General features: G+C 32.9%; 1 protein-coding gene and 5 non-coding genes across 6 annotated transcripts; 5 read left to right on the plus strand and 1 right to left on the minus strand.

The window, feature by feature from the left end:
* Positions 1 to 2,269: 2,269 nt before the first annotated feature.
* Trnal-cag (transfer RNA leucine (anticodon CAG)) lies at positions 2,270 to 2,353 on the minus strand. The gene has a single exon. It is a non-coding gene; the product is annotated as a tRNA-Leu (tRNA).
* Positions 2,354 to 3,242: 889 nt separating this feature from the next.
* On the plus strand, positions 3,243 to 3,326 carry Trnal-cag (transfer RNA leucine (anticodon CAG)). The gene has a single exon. It is a non-coding gene; the product is annotated as a tRNA-Leu (tRNA).
* A 961-nt stretch (positions 3,327 to 4,287) lies between these two features.
* Positions 4,288 to 4,371, plus strand: Trnal-cag (transfer RNA leucine (anticodon CAG)). Its single transcript has one exon. It is a non-coding gene; the product is annotated as a tRNA-Leu (tRNA).
* Positions 4,372 to 5,828: 1,457 nt separating this feature from the next.
* Positions 5,829 to 5,912, plus strand: Trnal-cag (transfer RNA leucine (anticodon CAG)). The gene has a single exon. It is a non-coding gene; the product is annotated as a tRNA-Leu (tRNA).
* Positions 5,913 to 7,022: 1,110 nt separating this feature from the next.
* Positions 7,023 to 7,106, plus strand: Trnal-cag (transfer RNA leucine (anticodon CAG)). The gene has a single exon. It is a non-coding gene; the product is annotated as a tRNA-Leu (tRNA).
* A 7,479-nt stretch (positions 7,107 to 14,585) lies between these two features.
* Positions 14,586 to 18,243, plus strand: LOC132740444 (tubulin beta chain-like). Its single transcript, XM_060728348.1, has 3 exons — positions 14,586 to 14,747; positions 16,396 to 16,860; positions 17,152 to 18,243. Exons 1-3 carry the CDS (start codon positions 14,691 to 14,693, stop codon positions 17,965 to 17,967), a joined length of 1,338 nt encoding a protein of 445 aa, XP_060584331.1. The 5' UTR covers positions 14,586 to 14,690; the 3' UTR covers positions 17,968 to 18,243.
* Positions 18,244 to 19,171: the final 928 nt, after the last annotated feature.

Raw genomic sequence — 19,171 nt, forward strand, 5'->3', positions numbered from 1 at the left:
TTATTTTCCGTTTTGCACGTTCTTTTGCGATTCTATTTCTGTCTATTTTACAGAGTGAACGTCCCATATTTGTATGTTATTAATTATCTATTTTTATGAAGCATATCGACGAACCATATAAATCATGTATATACTTTACTCAAACATATTAGTCACACATAGGACGACCATTTTAAAGACGAATTTAAGTAAAATATCAAAACATTAAAATAATGGTGTTATTGAAATAATTTTGGCTATAACAAATACTATAACAATTAATAAATTTGCATTTCATTTGTATTTGTTTAAAGAGATGACTCAAATTATATGACTTTCCGCTATCCTAAACATTTTGTGATGGTAAATGGGAGATAACCCCTATAACAAATGTGCTTAGTGCGTACACTGGTTATGCTATCTTGATAATGTTTATGTCATGTATGTGTGCAACGTTAACTTTACTGTTTTATGAGCCGCGTCACGACAAAACCAACACAATGGGTTTGCGACCAGGATGGATCCAGACCAGCCTGCGCATCCGCGCAGTCTGATCAGGATCCATGCTGTTCGCTTACAAACTCTATTACAAGTAGAGAAACTGATAGCGAACAGCATGGATCCTGATCAGACTGCGCGGATGCGCAGGCTGGTCTGGATCCATGCTGGTCGCAAACCCATTATGTTGGTTTTGTCGTGACGCGGTTCATATATCATTATGTTGGTTTTGTCATGGCGCGGCTCATATGCTATATATTTATTTGTCAGTTAGTAAGTAATATATATTTGAGTTAGTAAGCTTTATATTTTTGTTAAATTTGTAAATATACTGTTTATTAGATGACGTATAAGTACGCTATGAAACAAATAAAATATTCGAACCTTCTTAGCAAAATATCTGCTTATTTGTATTACAAGATTGACTATAAATTGCATGTGATTTGAAAAGTATGTAAATGTTATGTTTTTGTCTTATGTTACGTTGCGTTACGTTACATTCCGTTATATTATATTTTGTTTGTTATGAACGCACAATTATCATATACAAGTAAAATGGTTTCCTGCGGTGAACATTTTAATGATTTAATTAAATATATTTCATTTAACTATTTTCAACATTATTTGCGGGGTGGGGGGATAAATAAACGTTTGTATCAGGAATATAGTTGACAATTGAATAGAAGAAGGTCTTTGGAAACTGGTGACTGTTGAAGACCGGAGAAGGTCGAACATAAAACAATTACATGTATTTCTTTTTAAGAAAATGATTAAATAGGCCTACCATTTTATGAATAATTCCGAGCAAAAAATAAATAAAGTAAACACACAAGTTTACGCAGAAAATAGCTCTATTTATTATGGCAGATGCCACTACGAATATTTTAATTTTGTATATTTTCAGTATAAACAATTTATTGTTTGTAAAATTTTAGATAAATATTAAAGAAACATTGATAATTTTCAAACACATCATTCAAGTTTTTCCACCTTAAACGGTAAAATAATTATAGAAAATTAGAAATATCAAGCAATAGTTTTTTGTTCTTAATTATGTGTAATTCGGACTAATTCCCTACAGGTAAATCCGTAACGTACCGGCAAACGTTATTTAGCTAGGTTTTCGAAAAGGTCAATTAACCAATCATGTACGGTTTACAGATCACATGCTCCTCCATGTACCGAAAACAGGTCACGTGCTCCTCCATGCCTCAAAAGTTAAACGCGTACCAATACCCTGCGGTCTCCAGACCGCAGGGAATGAGCCGCTTATTGACAAAACCAACATAATGGGTTTGCGACCAGCATGGATCCAGACCAGCCTGCGCATCCGCGCAGTCTGATCAGGATCCATGCTGTTTGCTATCAGTTTCTTTACTTGTTATTGGGGTTGTAAGCGAACAGCATGGATCCTGATCAGACTGCGCGGATGCGCAGACTGGTCTGGATCCATGCTGGTCGCAAACCCATTATGTTGGTTTTGTCGTGACGCGGCTCATATGTATTTTGCTACTGCTACTGCCAACTTCACGTTTTATAAGTTTACTACTGCATCTGCTCACTGCTACTGCTGAATTCCTACAGGTAATGTACTGTATGGATATTTTTGCTATAAAATATATTTAATACATGTACTTATTTGTTTTCAATGCGAATACGAGTTTAAAATGAAACGTTTTATGCAATTGTACTTTTAATGAAGAGAAATAAAATTCTTAATTGGTAAAAATAGTGTCTTAGTGCATATCATTTCCTGAAAATCATTTAAAATAAGTAATTACCAAAATATCTATGTCAGAAGTGGGATTCGAACCCACACTGGGAGAACCCGACTGTGACCTGAACGCAGCGCCTTAGACTGCTCGGCCATCCTGACTTGCATATTAACTTGCATATTGAATATGCTATTGGATATTACATATGCTATACTCAAAGTCTATAATTTTATTCACTTAGTGTACAAAATAAGCATCAAGTCTCTTCAAATATCATGTGCGGAAATATTGCCGGAGACATAGAAGAAAAAAATATATCATATTATCGTTTTTTTTTTAAATTCTTTATCAGAGTAGGTTAACAGTAAACTAGGCTCATTAGGCTTTAGTAGCCCAGTCTGCAAAACCTCGCGGCTAAATCTGGCTTAATTATGTTGACTTACCTTCTTTGAATTTTCAACTTGATTTCCTAACATTTATAATGAACAGTTCCAAAAGTCGCTTCTTGAAATGGTACTTTAAGCTTTAGGTTGAAAAGACCATACAGCACAGACAGTGTTAATATTTTTTATATAAGTTATATGAAAAGATAAATTAAAGAAATTTTGAAAATGATCTTGTGTTTTGTGCGATTCTTTTAAAAAGCGTATAAACGCTTTTCATTTTGCCAGGGTCTTTCTAGTAGAAATACCCTGATTTTGCGCACAAAAAAAACAACAAAAAAAAAACATAAGCAAAAAACACAAAAAACACACAGAAATAGCACTATTTCGCACATTAAGAAATGGCTGAAATAGCAAAGGCTCTTTAAGTGAGCATATAACAGTATATAATTGTAACGTACACTATAATGTCATTTGTACATGTATAAAATGGCCTTCCATTAACTTAAACATCAGGATTTTGCTACAATTTTTATCAAATCCCCATCAGTAAAAGAACTACTTAGCTTACACATGATCCTGTAAAATGGGTGTTTCTTGGGTTGTTAAATATAATATATCTTTATATCTTGAATAAATTCAGCGCATTAATACTTCACTGTCATAAGTCAGGATGGCCGAGCGGTCTAAGGCGCTGCGTTCAGGTCGCAGTCGGGTTCTCCCGGCGTGGGTTCGAATCCCACTTCTGACATAAATTTTGTAAGTGTTACTGATGAAACCTGTGCATCCCAAATGATAAAAACCAACAAGCTAATTAATCATTGCAATTTATGTATTTTGTCGAGGTACATGTTCTGCTTTGCACGACAAATAACTGGTTAACTCAACCAGCAAACACCATCCGTCCACCTAAACATTCACTCGGTCAACTCAGCACTAACCCTTAGAAAAACTTAGTTTGTTACAAGTTCAAGTGGAAAATTAAAAGAAAAAAATTAAAATCATATATTATATATTCATATAATTATATTAAAAATCACTCTACTGTTATTCAGTTAATTCAATCATTTTAGTTAGAATAACAATCCTTTATAAATAAAGGGGGACAACTCCAAAGTCCATAGTACATGCAAATTAACCTCCCATATTTGTCACATTTTCAAGCCTGTAACAATCTACCATTGTTCAACTAAGACATACACAAAACTCTGAGATATAAGAATATAAAATAAAGAAATTTTGAAAATGATCTTTTGTTTTGTGCGATTCTTTTAAAAAGCGTATAAACGCTTTTCATTTTGCCAGGGTCTTTCAAGTAGAAAGACCCTGATTTTGCGCACAAATAAAACACACACAAAAAACAACAACAAAAACAAAAGCAAAAAACAAAAACCACACAGAAATAGGCACTATTTCGCACATAAAGGAATGGCTGAAATAGCAAGGCACTTTAAGTGAGCATATAACAGTATTTAATTGTAACGTAAACTATAATGTCATTAGTACATAGATAAAATGGCTTTCTATAAAGCTTAAAAAAACAGAAATTTGCTATAGTTCTTATCAAATCCTCATTAGTAAAAGAACTTATCAGCTTACACAGTCATGATCCTGTAAAGATAGCTAAGGCTATGGGAAATTTTTTGGTTTTTAAATATTATATATCTTTATATCTTGAATAAATTCAGCGCATTAATAGGTTCCTATCATAAGTCAGGATGGCCGAGCGGTCTAAGGCGCTGCGTTCAGGTCGCAGTCGGGTTCTCCCGGCGTGGGTTCGAATCCCACTTCTGACATAAATTTTGTAAGTGTTATTGATGAAATCTGTTCACCTAACCGAATAGCTTTAACTTTTGCATTTTATGTATTTTGTCAAGGTACATTTTCTGCTTTGCTTTTTTTAACATTTTTTAATTAAATTACATGTATACAATTTGACATTTTTTAAGACATAAAAAAAACGTTCTTTTATTATTATTTCTTCATCAGGGTAGGTTTACAGTCAAACCAGACTGATAAAGCTTTGGTAGACCAGTCTGCAAAACCGCGCAGCTTAACCAGGCTTGATAATGTTACTTACCTTCTTTAAATTTTTAACTTGATTTCCTAACATTTATAATGAACAGTTCCAAAAGTCGCTTCTTCAAACGGTACTTTAAGCTTATGATTAAAAAGACCATGCAACACAGACAGCGTTATTTTTTTATATATGAGATGTTATATGAATAAACGGTATCTCCTTCCTGTATTATTCTTTATGTATAATATGACAGTGTTCTCAAAGATGTGTATCAATTACCAAACGACATGTCAGATGTTGAGTTTGAAGTTATGAACCTGGACTCGTTTCAGTTAGACTGCAATTCTAAATGAGCGCCGTTGAATGCCCGGTTGTTCTGACGTGCTTATTCGATAGCTAAAAATTGAAAATTGAAAATCAAAGGAAAAATGTTAAAATCATAAATTATTCGTATTTGTATTATTTTTTCACCATAAAAAATACGCAGAATTCATGTCTTCATAATGTATAATGAGATACAATCTGTTAAATGAATAAATTCATATTGTAAATACAGGAATTAGCGGGTTACATTGTCTCTTTAATTGCTTTTCTTTAATTTGACATTGTTGGTCAAAGAGATTTATTGTTATATATCAAACACAACTAAGAATATATATATTCAAAACCACGTGTAGGCGTGTATTTAACATATTTCCACATCCAAACCATTTTCAACAATATCAACCAAAACTCTTATCATACAAATCATTATAAATTTATTTTAGCTGTTTTTGATACAAAAATACATGTTTTAACCTATAAAATGTAAGTTGAAACATAAGTTTAAACGTAATCTGGAATTATTGAAAATATTGTAAAATACAAGTTGAAATATGCTTTTATTAAAGATTAAAATTCATCATAGCAAATTTGGCCTTGTTAGTACAGAAGGGAATCGTGACAAATAGGGCAATAATGTACATTTATAAGCTGGCATCCATTTAATCTAACTATCCCATAAGTACAAACATAAAAATAACAAACCTTTATAAATGAAGGGGGACAACTCAAAAGCCCATAGTACAGAAGACTTTCTCAATTGCAAATCAACCTCCCATATTTGTCAACAACAAAAACAAAAGCAAAAAACCCACAGAAATAGGCATTAAGAAATTACTGAAATAGCAAGTTAAATATAATATATCTTTATATCTTGAATAAATTCAGCGCATTAATACTTCACTATCATAAGTCAGGATGGCCGAGCGGTCTAAGGCGCTGCGTTCAGGTCGCAGTCGGGTTCCCTCGGCGTGGGTTCGAATCCCACTTCTGACAAAAATTTTGTAAGAGTTATTGATGAAACCTGTGCAATAATCTTTGATTTTGTATCGTTATATGTATTCTGTCGAAGGACATTTTCTGCTTTGGATATTTTTTAACATTTCTTAGAGTTATATTATACTTTATAACAAAAAAACAAGGATAATACTGAAGTTCAAATAAATAAATCGGTCTGCAATTTGTAACAGCTTTATTCACCTAATCTCTTTTTTTTCCAATTCATCTTATGATATCATTATAAATTTATTTTAGCTGTTTTTGATACAAAAATACATACTTTAACCTATAAAACGTAAGTTGAAACATAACTTTAAACGTAATCTGGAATTATTGAAAATATTGTAAAATACAAGTTGAAATATGCTTTTAGTAAAGATTAGAAATTCATCAAAGCAAATTTGCCCTTGTCAGTACAGTAGGGAAACGACAAATAGGGGAATAATATAGATTTATAAGCTGGCATACACTGAATCTAACTATCCATAGGGAAATATTTCCTTACAAACATAAAAATAACAAACCTTTATAAATAAAGGGGGACAACTCCAAAGCCATAGTACAGAAGACTTTCTCAATTGCAAATTAACCCCCCATATTTGTCACATTTTCAAGCCTGTTACAATCTACCATTGTTCACAAAAATCTGAGATATGAAAATATAGGATAAAGAAATTTTGAAAATGATCTTTTGTTTTGTGCGATTCTTTCAAAAAGCGTATAAACGCTTTTCATTTTGCCAGGGTCTTTCTACTTGATTTTGCGGGCAAAAAAAACAAACACAAAAAACAATAACAACAAAAACAAAAGCAAAAAACAAAAACCACACAGAAATAGGCACTTTTTCGCACATTAAGAAATGTCAGAAATAACAAGGCACTTTAAGTGAGCATATAACAGTATTTAAGTAACGTAATGTCTTTGTACATGAATAAAATGGCTAACTTAAACATCAGAAATTTGCTAAAATTCCTATCAAATCTCATCAGTAAAAGAACTACTCAGCTTACTGAAAAGATATAGGCTATGGGTGTTTATTGGGTTGTTAAATATAATATATCTTTATATCTTGAATAAATTCAGCGCATTAATACTTCACTATCATAAGTCAGGATGGCCGAGCGGTCTAAGGCGCTGCGTTCAGGTCGCAGTCGGGTTCTCCCGGCGTGGGTTCGAATCCCACTTCTGACACAAATTTTGTATGGGTTATTGATGAAACCTGCGCAATAATTAATGCATCATTATATGTATTTTGTCGAGATTCATTTTCTGCTTTGCATATGTTTTAACATTTTTTAGTTAAATATGTTTTAACATTTTTTAGTTAAATTATACTTTATAGCAACTGTTACAAACAAACAAAATACAAGAATAATACTGATGTTCAAATAAATAAATCTGTCTGCATAAGCAACAGCAAAGTCGAAATCTCATATCATATTCATTATTACATTTATTCTGGTAATTCTTCTGTAATTAACCATATTCTTTACACGACAAATAACTGGTTAACTCTTCCAGCCAACACAATCCGCCCACCTAAACATCATCACCATCATCATCATCATCATCATCATCATCATCATTATTATTATTATTATTATTATTATTATTATTATTATTATTATTATTATTATTATTATTATTATTCTCTCATCAACGTGCACTGTCAGTCCGATATTTCACTCGGCAGTTAAAAGATATTAGCATATTAATGTTTTCAGGTAAGGAATACGTTAGTACATGTGTATTTCAATTGAATATTACTTGTTTTAGTACATGTATCTCTTAGTGAAAGCAATTTGATAGCAGAGATTTTGAAAACTGATTAAGTACTGTATTTCTTACAACCTTTAACATTGCCTATTGCTTAAAAAAATTGATATTAGTGGTTGAATGGTTATGCCATTTAAAAGGCACTCACATTCTTAAATATTTTAAGAATTAATTGTGAAATATCTGCTTTAGGACACGAGATTAAAAAACTGTGATTAAAACTTCAAACACATTCCAGTACAGGCTAAACAAATACTATTAATATTTAATACTAAGTCCATAATCTCCGTTTAAAGATTTCCTAAATCTACTTTGACTTAATATGTAGATTTAAGATTTATACAAAAGAAATACATGTATGTATAAAAACTATAAAGTATACCAAAGTTTTTAAATACAAACTTCGAAAGAGAATCTTTTATTAAATAGTCTTTGCACAAAATATATAATTTATTTCTTTTCAGGATCTTTTTGTGTATTTGTTTAGCTATATGTTTTTTTAAAGTGTAACCTGATTATTTTATACCCTGAAAAAAATGTCGGCGTATATTGTGATGCACCTGTCCGTCCGTTCGTCCATTCCTCTGTTAGCAATTCCGTGTCCGTTCTGTATTTTTTGAAGCGGTGGAAGGAAATTCAAACGTTAACCATAATGAGACGATGTGCACTAACAGCGCAAATTTGACCTTCCTCGGGTCAAGATCAACGTCACACATCAAAACTGTTTGTCCGATTTCCAAAAGGTGATGATCACTTACGTTGTGAACGGTCATTCGCATTGTACCACTGCTCTCGTATGTACGTAAGTCACAGTTCCTTACGAAAATGAAGGCAAACTATTACTGGTAAACTGCTTGACAGCCTGTCCCGGAACGACGCAGTGGCTGAACTGTGGTCTGGTAAATTCAGTATAGATTATTGCCGTGATCCAGAGTGAAAACTACCAACATCACCACCACATGGGTCTCTTCCCTTATTTAATTATTATTTTCAATTACTCAAACAAGGTAACTTCAAACCACTCCACATTAGATGTGTGAAGTTGGCGGCCTGGCGGCCTAGCGGCCAGTACTATAAGTGCTGTCAAAGTTTATCAAAGGAACGAGTTTTAATTAAGACATATCTAGTCATTTTAAAGTTAGAAATGTACATAAAAACATTTTTCAGAAAGACTGGCCTGGCAACCTAAGATTTTACAGTTGTAGAGTTTTTATAAAAACAACAAAAACAGCACTTTAATGAAGTTTTTTTAGACAATTCTTGATATTAAGAAAATATATGAAACGGAAAAATCATTTTGAGAGAACTTTTTGATTTATCTTTTTTGTAAAGTTGGCAATCTAGCGGCCTGGTGGCCTAAAATTTTAAAGTTGTAGCCATGTTATAAAAACAATTAAAACGGCACTTTATGAAGTTTTTTTAGACGATTCTTGATTCTTAAAATGTATATAAAAATTGAGAGAACTTTTTGATATTATCATATATAATTTGAGACAGAAATAGAATTATACTCAATTCTAAAACATGCCGTCAACCAACCACCGAACTAGGAAAATAATTTATCAAACATATATTCACAAACATTATCATTAAATGATTAAAGGGAGATGGCCATTCATTACGCTTTTAACTTCTTTTCTTTCTATTTTCTTCAGATATGATTTGTTGTTGTTGTTGTTGTTGTTGTTGTTTTGATTTTTTATGTAATCCCCGTATCAGTAAGGAATGACTTTTTTATACACACATAATACATTTAATTTTGTATGACTTTCTATAATTTTGTTAAATATCAAATAATTTGCAATTAGCGGAAAAAGTTGGAAAATTTAACATTATTCTTGGACTCGGGGCTTCTTTTTTTAGGGTTTGGAAGAAAAGCAAAACATAGTCAAATCTTTTTATACGATTGGGCATAAAAAACTGGAAATTTGATGGAAAAATGTGTTACCCTTTGCAAAATGAAAAAACCCCGGACTCAGCATTTTTTTTTATGTTTACTGAAAAAAATATTGGAGGCCCCTTTTAAGTAATAAGGGGTGGGAGGGGGTGTCGTTATATTGTCATTACCGTACTGATTTAAAACAAAGAAAAACATATGGTTATACACGCGCTTGTTTTCTTTTGAAAACAAGTACATGTAGGAAACATTTTAAGAAGAAATTCAGATCAGACAGGGAAAAAAAACTTTCAGTGTGACATTTAAGAGTTCGAATGGGCGCTAAATATTTAACGGATTAATTAAATGAAAGGAATTAACCTTCAAAAACAGTTAAAGGTTGCCTTGGGATACCCTTTTCCGAGACCTCTGCTATGATATGAACTTCGTTGCTTGCCTTAAAATGTTTAATAAAAAGTTAAAAACACGTTGATATAAACACAGTTTGCCGATTGTGTCATAAAATAAATAATATATACGTTTATATTGAAGTATTGATTGACTTTGACAATATTACGTTCAAGTGCAGTCTTTTTTAAATTTATTTGCTCTTGCACAACTTATACTTTTAAGGCTATCAGATACCACCAGTATTATGAGCTTGTCGAGTGTACGGTGTCTTTTATATGTTCAACGTTTCCACTTTGTAAACAGCATGCAGCAAAATCAACATGGAGAAAATTTTGAAATATTGTATTAGGTCATGCGTTATTATAGTGAAACATAAGGAAAACAACAACACTGAAAATGAAATACATTGTATGTAATAAGAAATTCTTTTTTAACAGCAAACGACAACTAACTTCTAATGCATGATAAGTTGTTTTTAATTACATATATGAGCCGCGTCATTACAAAACCAACATAATGGGTTTGTGACCAGCATGGGTCCAGACCAGCCTGCGCATCCGCGCAGTCTGATCAGGATCCATGCTGTTCGCTTACCAATCCTATTACAAGTAGAGAAACTGACAGCGAACAGCATGGATCCTGATCAGACTGCGCGGATGGGCAGGCTGGTCTGGATCCATGCTAGTCGCAAACCCATTATGTTGGTTTTGTCATGACACGGCTCATATCAAATATCAAACATTACTGAAAGACATATTAGCTTATTTTCCTTCTTATTGTATCTCACGTTGACAAATATATGTGTCCGTATGTCTGTATAAAAAAACCTGAATGAATTATCTGTTCTGTACATGCCATGACGTGTTTTAGAAATATTTCGATTAGACATATCCGTCTATGGGTTTGTAAAATCCTTAACCGAAATCAATTCCTTAACCTATGTCTATCACGCATAATGGATTTATTGATAAAAACTAAAAGCAACTATATAAAACAGAGTAAATATTTACAGTTTAAACGTTTTCTTCATATTTGAATATGATCTAAAAAGATTTTTATATGTCAAACAATGATATGAATAAATCAACCTACGTCACTTGTACCTTTTTATATGAAAAAATCTATAAAATCGACTGTTTAAATAAAATTAAGATTAATCGGAAATTATATATTTGACTTATTTAATATCTCGTATGACAAGACTAAACGCTGCCGGAACTACTTTTATATTAATACGCATAATTTGAATTGTTAACATGATAAGCTTCAGTCATTTTAAACACAGGGTTTTTCATTTGTTCTTCGTGCATTTATCTAGAGTTTGATCAAATAATGAATGGAATGTCTACGTTGCATCGATTACGTTTTTTTTTCTTTTGTTAGTCTGTTTCCTTTTTTTATTCAAAAACCCTGTTTGAATAAAGTTATGTCATTTAGCGAGGCATGTCTTGTGTGGTTAAGTATATGTTCTTATTTCTCAAGTAAAATAGTATCTACAGATATGAGTGAAATACAAATACATGTAGAATCTATACATTTTTTTATTATGTCTTACTTCTTACATTGGTTTAATCTTTTTGATGTTTGTCTGTCTTGATTTTTCTATGGTCGCTTTATATGTATACATGTTACATTTTCTCATATAAATGCCATCAATGTTGATTAATATATTTTTTACAAGGGAGGGCCGATCGCTAATGTTGTAAGAACTCGGGCCCAACCCTTTTGCTTTTTGTTATTTCGAAATGAATTTGTTTCTCTGTATATTTACATGTTACATATTACATATTAGTAATAAAATATGATTAAACTAAAGTGAAATACAAAATGTACTTTAAGGACAGGTTATCGTACATGCAGTAAAGTTGTTTTATAGAGTGCGAAATTAAAGATTATTAAGACAATATACTAGTAGTTCATGTAATGAGAAATTGTGAGTGTTTTTAAGAAACTTTTCGACCATGAAATTAAAGATTTTTGTTATATATTATCCAAGCACTTTCACCGAAAACAACAAAAGTAGGGTCTTCATGGCCGAATTGTTAAGGGAACAGGGCTCGAATTCATTACCCCAGCCACAGGTACCCGCCTCTGACTGATATTAAACTGGGGACTACGGCGTTTTTAGAGTTTTTCTCCACAATTTAGGTTAGAAAAGCACCACAAGAACACGACCACATGAAAAATGGTACCATCTCACAGTCAAAAACATATCAATAAATTATTGACTTGTAAATATTACCAGAGGCAAATCAGTTTTGGATATCATTTTTTGTACTATTTTTCTATAATTTTGCCGGTATAGAAGAGGCTTGATCTAATTATGTGCTGGACGATATCACCTCGAACCGTACCCCATTTTCACTTGATCTCCGTATTACAAGTCCCCCCGCCGTTTCATTACACACCCGACAACACCCCCCCCCCCCCACCTCCCCTAACCCTCACCCACTTCAACGTTTTACGATTATAATATAGACTTGATTTTTATCCATGTTAAGGCTAAAGTGACCTTAATCTCCGGACAGGATTAAAAATATATGAAAAAAAGGTTTTACCCTGCGTATTGAATTTAGAGGTGACTATACATGCTTTAACAGCATTTACATGACATGATTAATTACTTATTCATGACTTCGATAAGTTGATTAAGTCTATAATACTCTTATGGTGGAAAATATTTAGACTTGATCAAATTTATTTGCTTAACTTGAATACATTTTGTCAGATACTGTAGAAAAGACGTCTATACATGTAAGTTACGAGATGACTTGCTTTTATATCCATTATTTTCAAAAGTGTTACGATCAGTTTTTCTCTCGTTCACCCAAATTTTGTGCTAAGATATTCAATACCAAAAAAAAGGTGTAAACAAGAGAAACTGTTCAAACTATAAGTATGTTAGACCCTGCTACATCTACCTATATATATCATACCAACAAGACGTGTCAGCTTCATTATTTCTTTCACAAAATATATTTCAGGAAAGCAGAAAGTTGACAAGATCCTCTACTGATCAGACGTCAGATTGACGCTTATTAGATTTTCGTGAAACACGGAAAATTATGTATTTTGTCAATTTTTCACGAATCTAAACATTTTGCCGTAAAAAGAATGCAAATCTTATTAGTCATTACACAAATATAACGGCATATAATTCTCGTGAAAAACTTCTATATACCCCATGTAGTACCCTTATCAAATATTCAACACAAATTTAGCTTTGTTAGTCATGTGTGCACGTGGCGTTCGTGCTCACATCTCATTATGTACATTATTGCCGCGTTGTATAACAATGCCTCGTAAGATCATCAATAGTCCTACCTTCATCAAGAATTTATATTAACATTATTCTGTAATGATTTTTGAGAACGATGGACGCAATTGACAGTGTGTTCTTATGCTACATGTATTTTTTCCCACACGAGAGCCTTTTTATCTTCATATTAAACTTTTCGTTATGATCTACTATATGAATGTTCATGCAGACGGCAGTGTACGTTATGGGAGCTGAAATGACGTCACTGGCATTTCATTACGTTATGAAATCTTCCAATATCCCTTATACTTAAGCTTGACAAGTTTCTGTTTTAGCTTGACCAAAAGCACACACAGCTAAATCACAGTCATGGGTATTTTGAAGAAAGCAATAGATCTATGTAAAAATTGATCTGTAAATTGACAAACACTTTTTAATAATGTCATCCAAATGATTAAAATCTTATGGGCAAAAATTTCATTTCTCTGTGAAAGTAGATAAGAATGACATTGTGATGAATATGATGATGATGATAAAAAAGATGATAAAAATGATAATGATTGACCTGGTAAAGTCTTTTTCTCAAGCAAAAAAAATCATGCTTGTGTCCGTGTGTAATATATATAAAAAAACATGCATGTATTTAGAATTTTAGAGAAACCGTCTGAAACTCTGATTCATATTTTTTTTATCTATTTCAAAATATTATGAAATATGTTATTCAAGCATACATATAATATACATACATAAAATTTAACACACAATTTAAGCTAAGAGAAAAGATAATTAATTCAGTAAAATAAATAAATAAAAAGTATTATTTCTATGTGCAAACGAACATAACTACAACATGTATACATGCATATTTAGTGTTATCAATAACGGACCGTTTCAATTTCAATACACAATGAAAGGTAGTAAAAGTTTATGCATTTGTTACAGTTAACCTCTATTAAATCGGATTACAAAATAATGTCTATTGTCTGCTATTCATTCGAAACGAAGTTGTTTGTGAAAACAAAAGTTATAATCTTTGGATTGTCGCACTAATCTATAAATAATGTCTAAACATGACCAATGCAATCCATTGGCAACCGATAACACAAATATTTGCTGGTATGTATTCATACGCCTTCCGGTAAAAGTAGTTCAAATATTAATTATATAAATTGAATAAAATAAATATAAATTAAAACTTATCAAAAATTAAAATTTGTCATTAAACATATAAATTTATAAAATTAAATCTGATTGCACAGGTTTTTTAATGTTAAATTAGTTTCCAGTGATGGAACTATTTTCATGGCGGTCGTGCACAAAACGGATAATGTAATTCGGCCCAGCCGGCTATATATCCCGTGTGCGATCTAAACACGCCGTACGCACAGCAATAACTCGAGATCGAGAGAAACATTTATTAGTTAGGTTAACTTAATACCATCAACACATCAAAATGAGAGAAATCGTCCACATCCAAGCCGGTCAGTGCGGCAACCAGATTGGTGCTAAAGTAAGTCTTTTTATTCATTTCCAACTTCTATCTATCTTTTCACTGATACCAGCATGTTTTGCTTTTTATCATGCTTTTTTCACCACATTCCGTTATACCGTGTACGGGAAGTAACGGGGTTTCTTGTGACAATTTTTTTGTTGATGAAGCTCCTCTACTGAATTATAATTATTCATATTGTCTATTATTCTTTTTATGTTTAGAATGAGGGTTTTTTTTTTCAAGAAAGGAAATTCGTAATTTTGATTTACACATGTTGTCTCCATGTGACTTTCAAAAATTTTTTTTGTAAACTTGTTAACTTCTTTTAGTTTCTAAGTAATTAAATTAAACTATATACATTGTAAGTGCAATTGTTGACAGTTAATACTTATTACATACATACACTTCAATGATTCTACATGTATTTACTTTCAAATATCAGTACGGAAATGAGAATATGTGATTCTGATTCATATAACTTAATTCAGTCAGTACAAACAAAAATTAATGAAATTATTTTATCATTAGAGATCTTTTTTTAATTGATACTGTTTTATCAAACATAAATTATGTTGGTAAATACATGCATGGGTGTTTATGATCTGTCGTTTTGTGTGTTAGTATGGTTGCCATGGAAAAGTTCCACGTAACCACTGCTTCCGGCTTGTTTCACTTTTTTTTTTAAACCAAAATTATGTCATGTAATCGTACGCGTTTCTCTATTGATAACGATTTTTCATTAAATAAAATTTGATAAAATTGGCGGGGATAAAATGTATAAATTATTTGAATTGTTTGATAAAACTGTATAGATTATACCAAGTTAGTATGAAAGTTCAGTTTTTGCCAATTTGATAAATAGTTTATCAAATAGCCTTTTACATCATAAAGGTTTATCGCCAATTGTCAAGATGTTTTATCTTTTTTCACGTGACATTTTTATTTATTAGATAAGAAAGTCAACTATTTGTTTAAATGTTTAAAGTAGATTTTTGTTTTGTGAGGGTTGAGGTGGTGGGGGCGGGGGGTCGGAAATATCGGTTTACATATAAACTTTCTCAATTGATAATTTAACTATGGAATTTTCTATTTAGAGATAGAATTTAGATCATTCATAAAATAAAGAAAAGGTTTTATTATTAACATTTCATTTATTTCATTTATTAACAACTGGGGGGGGGGGGGGGTTAGGGGAAATGCGATCCATTAACTATTTAAAAGAGTTGGCAAACATGTTGTTCTATGTCATTAAATTTATATTGAAAACGCAAATAAAAGGTTCGTTAGCACGCGTCATTGGCCGACTTTTATTTTTTAACACAATAGAAATGCGTTTAAACAATTGTTTGTTCTTAACAATAAAAAAAGTATTTGCGTGTAAGATTGAATTTTTTTGAAGACTTTTGAGAAATAAGATATATATATATATGTTTGGCCGAGTGTGATATATATATATTTGTATTCAAATTTAATTAAAAAAACAACAACATACAAAATAGAAAAAAAATATTGTAATTGATCTGATAGTATGCCATTTAGCATTACTGTCAAATACCGTGTTAACAAATATATTGATTTCTCCTATAGCTAAACTATAGAGGTGATTTTTTATATAAAAAAGAGAAAGAAATTAAAATTTTGACCAAATTAATTTTTCTGCTTTCAGTTCTGGGAAGTCATCTCAGACGAGCACGGTATTGACCCCACTGGTACCTACCACGGTGACTCTGACCTCCAACTCGAGAGAATCAACGTTTACTACAATGAAGCCACCGGTGGCAAATATGTACCACGTGCAATCCTCGTCGATCTTGAGCCAGGTACCATGGACTCCGTGCGATCTGGTCCATTCGGACAGATCTTCCGACCAGACAACTTTGTGTTCGGACAGAGCGGAGCCGGTAACAACTGGGCCAAGGGTCACTACACAGAGGGAGCTGAACTCGTCGACTCCGTCCTTGACGTAGTCAGGAAAGAGGCTGAGAGCTGCGACTGCCTTCAGGGATTCCAACTTACACACTCCCTTGGTGGCGGTACCGGATCTGGTATGGGAACACTCCTCATCAGCAAGATCCGTGAAGAATACCCCGACAGAATCATGAACACCTTCTCCGTTGTACCATCACCAAAAGTAAGCATTCCCCTCAAGTTTTAATATATACCAAACATATGTACAACTTTTAGTAACTAAATAATAAATAATACATAATCTTAATAATTATTTCGTTTAAAGACTTGAATATTCGAATCAAACTAATTAACTTATCGACTAAACTATTCAAAATATGTGTATCAAAAATGATAAGCGAAACTCTTTGTAATTTTTGACTTATGTTTTTATCATCTTTGTAATGTTTTGACATATGTTTTTATCATCTTTGTATTGTTTTGACTTATGTTTTTATCATTTGATATTTTCCAGGTATCAGACACAGTCGTAGAACCATACAACGCCACACTCTCAGTCCATCAGCTCGTTGAGAACACCGACGAGACATACTGCATTGATAACGAGGCTCTCTACGATATCTGCTTCAGAACCTTGAAACTCACCACCCCAACATACGGTGACTTGAACCATCTCGTCTCTGCCACCATGTCAGGTGTCACCACTTGTCTCCGATTCCCAGGTCAGTTGAACGCCGATCTCCGTAAATTGGCCGTCAACATGGTCCCCTTCCCACGTCTCCACTTCTTCATGCCCGGATTCGCTCCACTTACCTCACGTGGTAGCCAGCAATACAGAGCTCTTACCGTCCCCGAGCTCACCCAACAGATGTTCGATGCCAAGAACATGATGGCTGCCTGTGACCCACGTCACGGCAGATACCTCACCGTCGCCGCTATGTTCCGTGGACGTATGTCCATGAAGGAGGTCGACGAACAGATGTTGAACGTCCAGAACAAGAACAGCAGCTACTTCGTTGAATGGATCCCCAACAACGTCAAGACAGCTGTCTGCGACATCCCACCACGTGGTCTTAAGATGTCCGCCACCTTTGTCGGAAACAGCACCGCCATCCAGGAACTCTTCAAGCGTATCTCAGAGCAGTTCACCGCTATGTTCCGTCGTAAGGCTTTCTTGCATTGGTACACTGGTGAGGGTATGGACGAGATGGAATTCACTGAAGCCGAGTCCAACATGAACGACTTGGTCTCTGAATACCAACAGTACCAGGACGCCACCGCCGAGGAGGAAGGCGAGTTCGATGAGGAGGAAGGAGAGGAAGAGGCTTAAACCCTTAACCTTGAAACATATGAACTCTCAAACAAATGAAACTTGAAATGTTAAAAGGACTTCGAATAAAGAACAACGAACTAAAAAGCACATGTGATATATACTCAGTAAATGGAGAAAAAAAAGCAATAAATTATATATATTTTACAATTGTTAAGATCTGGTATGCGTTTTATTTGATATAAATGTTTACATCGGTATTTATGAAAATGTTTACATCAGTATTACATATCAGTATTTTAGAGAAAAGGGAAAAAATAAATGTTAAATAAATAACTTTTTTGTTATGCTTTCTAAGAGTTCTCTTAATTATAATTATATTGTTCTTCAAAATTACGATAGATTCTTCAAGATAAATGCCAAAATATAAAATATTGGGCTTTTGAAAATGTCCTCGGATAACTTATAGTCGCATTACCTTTAACAGGGCTAGCTCAGTCCCTTCAAACTATACTGAGTTACAAAAGAAAATTTGCATTTGCAGGAAAGTTTTAAGCTTACTTAAACAAAATATTAGCATATTTGGTATCAAAATTTGCAGATATATATTGACTACATAATGGCACTACTATCAGAACTTTGGTTACGATTAAACACTTCAGAGATCCAAAATAAAAGGTGCAGAATTGTGTCTTTTGGTAAATGCGAAAGCGTTTGATATGGAAAATCACTCGAACCCAATTCATTAAGACGTTACGTCAGATCCATGCAGTCTCGATCATTTTCGTTGATCCATGAACAAGATGGACTCAACAGTTACTGATTAATGCTTCCGTAACGAAACAACCCAAAAATCAAAATTTCAGCTTTCCCTTTCGCTATTTACGCGTAACCAAAACTTCTGATAAATATCAAGTTTCAATACAAAGTAAATCATTGTATGGACAATATATTTCTGCAAATTTTAGTTCCAAATTTGCCACTATTTTGTCATTTATGAATAGAGAATTTCCAAGTAACCAAGTTCCCACTTTTGCAACTGAGCATATATTTAACGACGTAAGAAGTATTTCAGTAAGATGTTCCACACGTCATATACAGCTTATTCTATGGGTCTGTAGTTAAAATAACGCTCGACTGCTGAATGTGTGTAATGAATAAATCCTGCGTTGAACTTAGAACGCTACACATAACGGTTTTTGGGGATTTCAATTTCTGAATCAAAAAACTCAGCTACCAACAGATCCTGGTCAGACTGTTTGAT

Source organism: Ruditapes philippinarum, unplaced genomic scaffold (genome assembly GCF_026571515.1).
Source record: "Ruditapes philippinarum isolate M1 unplaced genomic scaffold, ASM2657151v2 ctg5258_1_1_1_1, whole genome shotgun sequence".
Taxonomy (NCBI): Eukaryota; Metazoa; Mollusca; class Bivalvia; order Venerida; family Veneridae; genus Ruditapes; species Ruditapes philippinarum.